Source organism: Monopterus albus, unplaced genomic scaffold, assembly GCF_001952655.1.
Source record: "Monopterus albus unplaced genomic scaffold, M_albus_1.0 scaffold65.1, whole genome shotgun sequence".
NCBI lineage: Eukaryota > Metazoa > Chordata > Actinopteri > Synbranchiformes > Synbranchidae > Monopterus > Monopterus albus.
Genome location: NW_018127945.1, coordinates 456930 through 467343, shown reverse-complemented (window position 1 = coordinate 467343; position 10414 = coordinate 456930). Strand labels below are relative to the sequence as shown.

The 10414-nt window shown below is 41.6% G+C and overlaps 1 protein-coding gene across 1 annotated transcript in view; it reads right to left on the bottom strand.

Annotated features, from left to right (window-relative positions):
• The window catches only part of mical2b (microtubule associated monooxygenase, calponin and LIM domain containing 2b), a 64842-nt gene that overhangs the window by 13626 nt on the left and 40802 nt on the right, over nucleotides 1–10414 (bottom strand). Inside the window, exons 17-25 of the mRNA XM_020604277.1 lie at nucleotides 9708–9878; nucleotides 9331–9582; nucleotides 9093–9227; nucleotides 7895–8410; nucleotides 7364–7465; nucleotides 7116–7208; nucleotides 5057–5291; nucleotides 4096–4169; nucleotides 3519–3600 (exon numbers count right to left, since the gene is read on the bottom strand). Coding sequence (XP_020459933.1) covers nucleotides 3519–3600; nucleotides 4096–4169; nucleotides 5057–5291; nucleotides 7116–7208; nucleotides 7364–7465; nucleotides 7895–8410; nucleotides 9093–9227; nucleotides 9331–9582; nucleotides 9708–9878 — 1660 coding nt within the window. The remainder of the gene's footprint in view (nucleotides 1–3518; nucleotides 3601–4095; nucleotides 4170–5056; nucleotides 5292–7115; nucleotides 7209–7363; nucleotides 7466–7894; nucleotides 8411–9092; nucleotides 9228–9330; nucleotides 9583–9707; nucleotides 9879–10414) is intronic.

Sequence of the window (10414 nt, the reverse complement as noted above, 5' to 3'; positions counted from 1 at the left end):
GAACAATGTTTGATTCTACATGAGCTTTTGCATAGAGCCTGTTTATCTTGTTTTTTGCTGTTGCATTACATTTAAGATGATTCTATTTTTGCAGTAATTATTGTAAAGCCATTGGATTAAGGGCAGGTATAACCCCACTGCTGCGTGCCTCCTTTTAAATCCACTGCAAATCTAAAGCTTGTTCAGCTTTTAGTGGACAAAGCTCATTATTTGCTTAGTTAAAAGCTGTGATTGTGAAAATAATGTGTGGGTGATGTTAGGTCAACTTAGCACAAAGGTGGAAAAAGGATTCGGTTTGATGAAGTTGTTACTTTTGTTTATAAAAGAAATGAGAATATTCTGAAATGTAAGAGTTAATCAAACACCATCTGTTCTATCATATCTAAGCTTCAGTTTCTTGGAATTATTCAGTGAATGCAATTCAGCTAACTGGGGAAAAAAGAATGAAGCAAATTATGCATCAACTCCATTTATTTCTGATTATATTTACATCTTATAAATATCATAAATTAAGCAATTTTACAGTATTGATTATTGTGGAATACAAATCAGGCTGGAAGGCTGTGCCAAAATTAGTATAAACATGACTACAAAATAAAATACAGCCAACAAAATATTTCTAGCAGTGTGCAAAAAGTTGCTGATCTCCTGAGCAAAGTCTAGGAGGCACACGAGAGAGACCTGGAGAGGGGCTCTGACGGGAGGAGGCCTTCTCCTGAAACAGAGGGAGCCACAGACATATGGACACATACGTCACCGTCAAATGGGCCTGGGGAGGAGGGAGGCTGCTCATGATGATGCATCACAGATAAGAAATGGATTCAGGGGCATACAGTTGGATGTTTGGTGTTAGGGAGCCAAGAGCGGAACACAGCACACGAGTTGTAGTGTGGTTAGCTCGAACGATGTGACTGCAAACTGACTAACAGGACGATGAAATGACAAACCAGCTAAAAGGTGCTATGTGCATCACTCAGCCGTTACCATTGGCTCCCAGCAACCTCTACACTATGTGTTGTGTGAGCAAAGAGATCCAATTCTTAAGTCTGCTCATTATAACCTGTTTTATAGCAGGCTAAAGCTTTCACACTAAAGGCAATGAAGCATACACTTAGCTACAATATATACCTTTCTTATTCTCAACAAATCCCATGAAAAGACCAATATCCAACAATGACTTAATCCTATTGTACTATTAAGTACTGTCTACACAAATTTGATTACAGTCAGGATTGGCTAAAATATAATATTTACCATGTTGGGGAGTAGTACATTGTTAGTTTTGGACATTTCATGAAATTTACAAAAACAAAGTTATATAAAAAAAAATAAGTTAGACAAATCCTTTTATTTACAAGAAACACAGAGTGAAGGACATTAGGTAGAGGTGAACAACTGTGGTTAATGTCAGGGTAAAATGCCTGATTTGGAATTCTCTCTAATAAAAACTGTTACACATAACACCTTTAGAGTCAAAGCTCATACTGGTTTGTAATTGGTTAAACTGGGTTAGGCGGAAGGAGGGCGGAGACAATGCAAAAGCAACACACTGGCAGGAATCAGCCAATCACAGGGTGCATCATTGGAAACTTGAAATAGACTGAACAAAATGAAGTGAACAAAGCAGAGGAACATGAATTTGGGGAGAGAAGGAAATGAATGAGATGCAGGGGAAAAGGAAAAAATGGAAAATGGAAAGAAAACATACAGAGTACTGAGCATTACAAGAAGTAGTCCTGTAGGCATTAAAGTTATTACAATGAGACCACAATGAAATGTAACAACTGCCCAAATAACTGGTGAGTGCTTTAACAGAGCCATTAAGAACTCAGCTCCAACTCTGAACAATGAATACAAACGATCCAAACTAAATTCACCTTACGCATCATAGAACATAAAAAAAATGCAAAAGAACACTTTAATACTAAAACAAACACAAACAGCTAAATATTTTCAAAGTCATGAATATTTTCTGGAATCTACTTTTATAAGCTAATACATGTATGTCCACCAGTGAGGAATAAAGAAAAACATGATCATTAGCCATAATGGGATGATTACAGACCAGGCTCAGTGGCTGTGGTTAGCATAGATCTTCATTTAAAAAAAAAAAAATGCTCAGACTTTATTAAAAAGGCACAGGACTGTAAACTGAATTTCAAATGGATTTTAAAGCCAAAATGCAACCAAAGGTTCTTGTGTTTTCTTTGCCAAAAGGATGCAGATGTTTAAAGTAAGCAGAGGTCCTCTGGTGACAAGCACAACTCAGAAAACTTAAGTCACACAAAGGGAGACAAATGAGTTGCTGGCTCTGTCGCAGAGTCCCAGAGTGGGAATAAAGACTATTAATGTTTAAACATAAACTTTTTATAACAATGGCCTTCCAACTGAACATCTCTGGTGCAGCAGACACCATGTAGTCTGTGTAAGACCAACACACCATGCTAATTATTCTCAGTTTTCAATGAAATAAAACTGCAGTTAGAGTCAGAGGACTTGTTCCAGGTTACTGCAAGTAAATTCCTTAGCACATTATCAAAACAGACACTTAGCTCAGGCACTTCAGAGCATGTCTGGAGTGCAGAGCCATGAATATTCTGCACCGAGGCCACTGGATCACAGAGAAACTTCACAAACCATCTGTCAAGATCTCAACATTGAATTGTCTGTTACATTATCATCCAGTGGCAGCTATGTGACATTAAGGCAATTATTAGCATCTTTAGGTGACACCTACATTTGCGGTAGCCTGGAACAAGTTCATGTGAGTCAGCAGGTGCCGACACCACAAGACCCTGACAGTCAAACATGCACCAGGGGATCTGAGCTAATTACCATCAATGTAAGATATGCGCAAGGGCTTCAGCATTTTATCCATGCACCCCCTTGCATGTACCATTGACTAGTGAAATACTCATTATAGTCATAGTACATGTATACTTAGTGCTTTCTACTGGAACTAAAGTCAAAATTCACAACTGGCAGTGAACACATGCAGAAGAAGCTAAGTGATGCACTTTTATATGAACTATTTAAATTAATTTATAAATTACTGATGACTTCAAAAACAACACTCAAGTGAAGTGACCCTGAACAGACAAAGTAGGAAGTACAGATATTATTTGGCATAAAAATATTACTTTAATCCAACCTCAGTTTGAGGCAGCAGAAGAGAATGAATTAAATGCCTCCTTTTTCCTGTCAGATCATGTGGCCCAGACAAGCCCCTTGTTAATCCCCATCCTATGTGAGCTGGTGGCCTGTGTGCCATGGCTGGGCCAGCTGGGGCTCCTGGTAAATCTGTCCTAGCACCTCGTGCATCACGCACAGCAGAGGGCCGCCCATGCTCAGCAACTCACACAGGAACACATAGTCACGCCAGTAGCTTCGGACGTGAGACCCCACAGCTGTAAAAAACTCACACACACTTTCCAACAGCTGTTGAGGCAACACATGCATAGCCCAGCTAACACGCCTCAGCCAGCTCAGGCCTCGCCTAAGCAAGGAGACCAGGGTACCTGGAGGTTGGATGTGGACGCTGCCTGCTGCTGAGTAGCTCTCACTGTCCCGCAACAAGGGCGTGACACAGCTTTGGTCCTCCTGCATGAATCGGATACACAGAAGAAGAATGATGAAATGCAACATTTACCACTTTCCACTATTTCTGCAGTTTTTGAGAGACACAAAAACTACATCAAATCGATGTCCATCACTAGGACACCTGTACATTGATTTTTGGTACTGATCGGACATTCAGTGTTCATACAATTGCTTTCCTAATATGGATCATTACTCCTAATACAGTATGGACACCTTTCATGTCCAACACCTCAAACATGGGATTTACTATAATTTTGCTTTCTGCATATTCAGAAGAACAACTAATATCACCAGCATTTGCCCAGCAAACAATAACTCATGAAATAAATTCTTCTCTATTGATTGATGTCTTGAAGCAGTACAAAGCTTTGAGTGTAGGTTTCTCTCATTTCCATAATTGTATATAAAAGTTAGCAAGCAATTAAATGAGCATGAGTGCATTCCTGGAATGCAACATGGTCATGGTGGTATTAGACTGCAAACACACTTCCGTACCAGTCTCCTTCTGAACCTGCCAAAGTGAGTGCTGGACTGACGCTGGACATAATGCATCTTGCAGTAGAACTTTGCTGTAAAGGAAGCACACAAAAAACATAAATACACTTAGCTAAAGTGAGAATCATTTATGTAACAATTTTGGCTAACATCGGGGCTAAAACAAGGCTACAAAGGACAATAACTCAGGTTTCTAGCTATTAAGTGAACCCAGTAATTAAACATTACATTTACAGCACAAAAACTCTCCTATATACACCGATCAGCCATAACATTATGACCACCTGCCTAATACTGTTTACATAGGAGTCAATGTGGCAGTTGCTCGGCACTCGTGTCACTCTGCAGCTCACTGTGCATCTTCTGTTAATCCATTTGCTTCCACAGTTCTACTGTCAGGAAGAGCAGAGATGTGTCTACAATTCAGTGAAAAACCTATTTAAAAGGAATGAAAACTGACGAGTTAGAGAGAATTGTTTAGACAAATCCAACAGCCTCATCACTCTAGATATGATATCACCACTACAGCCCCTGACTCTTTCTCTTCATAGAGACCAATGTGGGCGTCCATGACCCTGTCTCCAGTTCACCATTTGTCCTTCCTTAGACACTGTTGGTAGGTACTAACCACTGCAGACCAACAACACCCACCAAGACCTGCAGTGTGGGAGATGCTCTGACCCAGTCATCTCACCATCACAGTTTGGCCCTTGTCAAAGTCACTCAGATCCTTACACTTGCCCATTTTTCCTGCTTCCAACACATCAACTTTGAGGACTGAATGTTCACTTGCTGCCTAATATACCCCACACACTGACAGGGGCCACTGTAACAGATAGTCAGTGTTATTCACTTCACCTGCCAGTGGTTAAAATGTTATGCCTGATCGGTGTATGCAGCATTGCATTTAGAGTCTTGCAGGAGGGGTAAAGCATCAATAGCTTGAATGAATCACACATACCCTCCTGGGAGTCAAAGGTGTAGCCCCCCAGACGGAGGGTGCAGTTACACACGTCACAGCGGAAACACTCGCGGTGGAAGAAGTAGCCCTCGGCGCTCAGTCTCTCCATCACGTACACGCGTTTAGTACAGAAGTGGCAGATGTCGCTGCCACTGAGCCTGGGAGGAAGGTCCTTACGCACCACACACTGAGAGGAAGAAGAGCAGGACAAAGTTACACAGATCTTAAATGATGCCTTCCAGACAAGTTTCTTATGACTGTTTATTTCCGAAAGAAATACTTGGGTGCACACAACGTAAATCAGGATGCACATAAAATCAGTCACATGATCCAGCAGTAACATGGTAAACTATTAAAGCAGTTAGACCCATAATAGAAAATGTTGGATAAATCCTTCCATTATCTATACCACTTATCCTGTAGTGGGTCAAAAGTGGTTGGAGTCAATCCCTGCTGACACTGAGTGAGAGGCGAGGTACACCCTGGAAAGCTTGCCATTCTCTCACATTTAACACACAGAGACAGACAACCTCACACACTCACTCCTACGGGCAATTTATAGTGCCAATCAACCTAAGCTGCATGTCTTTGGACTGTGGGGGGAATCTGGAGTACCTGGAAGAAAACCCACACAGGCACAGGGAGGACATGCAAACTCCACGGAAGGCCCCACTCGGCCACCAGGTTTAAACCCAAAGTCTTCCTGTTGTGAGGTGACAGTGCTAACTACTGCAACACCATGCTGCCCAAGTTGAACAAGGACATTAAAACAGGAAGTGATCCATACCAGGGTGGGGCTTGCTCGAGGCCTACGTGAGTCTTATTGTAAGAGTGAAAACAGTCGTTTGACATTGTGAGAAATATAGTAACTGGCTTTCTTGACGAGTTACATGAGAAGATACCACTCTCAATTCTAATCTAACATAACCCGCTGTACAACTGCAACTTGATCTACATTACCCACAGTGCAACTCAGCCACCAGCAATTTGGTCAAGATTCTGTTGTGCTATGATAGTAGCGACTAATGTAGGCCACAGTGGTCTGGTAACTTGAGGCCCCCGGATTTATTACATTTTTAGACTTTCAGCCCCAAATCATGCTGCCTCAAGTGACATCATTTCAGGAAGCTACGTCTTTATATTTTCTACACATATGTGAGAGTGGCATTCATTTTCTTACCTAATTCATCAAGAAAGCAAACAAGCATATTTCACAAAATGTCAAACTAAAGACAAGTCTCAAGTCCGTGCACAAAGTCTAAATGAAGAAGTAAAACATCAAGAAAGTCAAGTACCAAACCTCAAGTCAACTTTCAGCGAAGGCAGAAAAAGTCGGTCCAAGTCAGAAAATACAATAGCAATTTAGTATCTAAAATCAAAGTCGGTATCTCAAATATGGAATTTAATACATCTTAATTTAATTTTTTTCAGGTTTGTCAAGTTTCATGGCTCTGAAACCTACTGCAAGTATCGATTCATTCTTCATAGATCAAAAAGTAGAAATGTGACTTACCTTATGAGGACCATCAGTGTCAAGTCAAATTATGCAACTTAAATCCACACTACTACCATCAGCAATGATCATCACTATTATCCAATCCCTTCTAGGTGCAATCAGCGCGTGAGGCCAAGCAGTGGTTAAACAGCAAAGTTAGCAACAACAGCATGCATTAAAGCTAGAACCTGAGAAGGCAGATCACCTGTTGTTAAAACTGGGAGCAGCATGGAAAGAACACACTTTTGCTTAGTCTTGTTATGCAGCAACACTGATTGTTATACAACATTCAAAACTCTGTTAATTACAAAAAGAAAAGCCAAACATGAAATCAACAAAATGCTTTACTTTATGCAAAAACAGTATTAAAACCTCCTGCAAATGATGACACTAAGGTTAACGTCTGCCCATCCGTTAGCTATACCTGCTAGAGCCAATCCCAGCTGACATAAGGGTCACCTGTCAATCACCGACACCCATTCACATGCACAGTCACACCTAGGGCCAACTTAACCCATGAACTCTGGGACACATTAGTCTCTGTGACATTCACATGCATCTCACCGGTGCAGCATTGGGCCTGTGGTCTGTCTCATAGAGGATGGCAAGTATCTGAGCTTTAGCACCTATGGCTGAGGATACCTTTCCAACTGTACGCTACCGATAATGGCAAACAAACCCAGGCACAGAGGGTTGGAGGGGAAACACAGAGAGATGAAGAAACAAGAGTTACAAAGAGGAAAGTTTGAAAAAAAAAAAAGCTAAAGATTTGATTCATGAAACTACATTTTGACTGAGGTATGAACTAGTACCTCTTTGATGTAACTAGGAGCTGCAGTGGGACAGCTCTCAGAGCGAACAATTGACTTTTGAGTGATTCTTCTCTTGTTCTCAAGAGCACAGCTCCCCTTGCACTAAATAAACACCAGAATGAACATCACTTGTACAGTGACATACAGTTAATCAGATTTTCAATCCTTAACAATCCACATTTTCTTACTGTGTTTAATCGAATGCCAACCTTTCCTGGCAACAGAAAAAGTGCTGTTGCCCCTTGGTTAATAAATGCTGATCATCGTAATGAAATTTAAGTTGTCGCAGCTTATTTTCACTTAATTTTACATCCCAAATATCAGAAATTCAGTTAATTCACCAGTTTACAGCCCTTTGACACAGGATACTAGATATGAGTGAAATTGCTCTACAAAGATCAAAAATATTTTAAAACTGGTAAAATTTCTCTTTACAACAGAGAAACTCAGAGTAGGACACTTTCACTAGAGGTCTATGGGTTATTAGTACTGGAGTGGGAGGTTGTTGATATGCATAAAGGCAACTGTTACCTTCATGTGATTAGGTTCACTTAATTTCCTATCATCAAATGTCTCCTTAGCAAGTTTGTGGACCTTCTCCTGCTCAGGATCACCATCATTCAGAGAACTCTCACGTATCCGCTCATATGTTTCCTTGTGCTCTAAAGAAACTGGAAGGGAAGATAAGCTGTCCTGCCCTGTTTCACTTTTAGTGTCAGAGAGGGCAGAAGAGATCTCCTGGCTCCTCTCATTGTAAGGCAAAGTAAAGGGAGGAGATGTTTTGTTGCTGCATGTGGAGGACTCAACATTAAAAGAGGTTTTTTGTTCTGCATTTTCAAAGTAAGTGTAAGACAAAGGAGCGCAAGAGTCTTTCTGAATTTTGTCCTCGTGTTCAGCAGTGTACAGAGGAGAGGGGCCAGAAGATAAACCAGCCTGGGCAGTGGGGTCGGGGACAAGGTGAACCACAGGGTGCACCACAGGATGCACCACAGGATAGACCAGAGGAGGAGGGGGTGAAGAAGGAAAGGAAGAGGTAGATGCTTCCACCTATTGAACATGAGGTGACAGAAATCAAAAGGCTAAGAACAGAGTGAAGAAACAAAAAAGACAGTAAGTACATCTCATTCAAATCCAGGGTTTAATTTAACACAGAGGTGGCGGAGGGTGTGCTACTGACAGCAAATCAGTACATGCCTTTATCAACTATCACTGAACCACTCCAAGGAATCGAACTGCCGGTTAAACAAGAATCCGCTGTTGCTGGTTTATGACACTCTCAGCCACAGAACAGATACTATGGCAATGTACCATAGTGTTCTGACATATCAGACAGTGTAGTGCACGGTACAATTCAAGGTGTAGAAACTTTATCCTATGTGCATGTTTTATGTGTAATTAAAGTGACAAACATGGCTTAAGTGATAAATGTGCATATGATTAAAACAGTGAGCAATGTGACTGTGTGACATATGCTTGCATTAATATGTAATCCCCAAAATATATCAAGCATATTCTGTTGAAGTCTTAGATGTATTATAATCATCCAACTACAGATCAGCAGCTGTCAATTAATGATATAAGTAATACTACGCTTTTATCTACACATGCATCAGCCCACAGGTCAATATGCAGACTTTATTAAGCAGTTATCATGAGCACACTGCAATCTCAACTATGATATTAATAAAGCGTGAACAAGTGCACACCATTAACTGGTGGGATACACAACCTGGGACTCAGAATAAGGAGGAGGAGGAGCAGGAGAAGGTTTGCTGGAGCCAGGAAACATGGAAGAGAGGAGGATGGCTCTCTCCTTTATGCTCCTCCTAGAAAATTCTCTAGCTGACAGTTTCTGCGATTTACTCTGCAGGGAGAGCAGGTGGTAAACAAAGTTGGGACAGGACATATGAATTTTTTTTGTACAAGCGAAGCTGACAAATATCGCACAGAAGTGCCAAGAAATTCACCTGCTGCATCAACTCCTCTGCCTTTTCAGAGAGATGATCGATACTTGACAGAGTGAAAGCAGAGAAATGGCTGGTTTCAGGAGTGGGAGAGGTCCATTCTGGGTAGTAATGTTCAGGAAAATTAGGGCTGGGTGAGCATGAGGGAGGAGGAGAGTGACTGTAGCTGGACTGAGAGCAGGAGGGTTTGGGGGAAACGTTTTCAGCGGGTCTGCGGGAACCAGGGTTCTCCAGTAAGCGAAGGTAGATAGAAGGCTGGAAGGAGAGATGAGGAGCAAGAGGAACAAGAGAACATGGACATATGGTAGATAGGTTTAAAACACGCTGTGGTAAATGACTGAACTGTTCTTAAAGTGTGAGGTGTTCATAAGGAAGCATACCTGCCACTTTGGGTGGCCAGGAGGCAGAGGAGGAGGAGAAGGGGTGTCTTTGGACTTTGCAAAACGGGGGTTGTCTCTCTCCTCCTCCTCCTCCTCTACTGACAGAGGAAGAGAGGTAGTGGAAGACGGAAGAGGAGAAGAGGATAGTGCGAACGGGTCCTCGTCCGACTGCTGTGAGCAGATGAGGATGGAGGCAGAAAGGAAATAAATTTTTTCTCCTTCCCTTCCTTTAACTTACATGTGTCAAACTCAAGGCCCGCGGGCCACATCCGGTCTGCGAGATCATTTTACATATCTTCTTTTTAATGGCCCGGGTGATATGAAGCGCCGATAACACACAAACTACAAATCCCATAATGCAGCTGCCTTACTGAACGATAGGCTACCTGTGATCATTCCCGCGTCAGGTCAGATCAATCAAGCCTCTGTTGATGTATACAACCCTAATTCCAAGTCAAAGCTAGTCCCTAACAATGGCCAAGAGAAAAGTTGATTCTGAAAACAGAGCCTTTCTAAACCGGTGGGAGGCTGAGTATATGTTTACTGACATTGTCTGTAAACCTGTGTGTCTTATTTGTGGAGCTAATGTGGCTGTAATTAAGGAATATAACCTAAGACGGCACTACGAGACAAAACATCAGGACAAGCTGAAAAACGTGAATGAAGAGCAGAAGCTACAGAAGGTAGAGGAGTTGAAGAGGAATCTG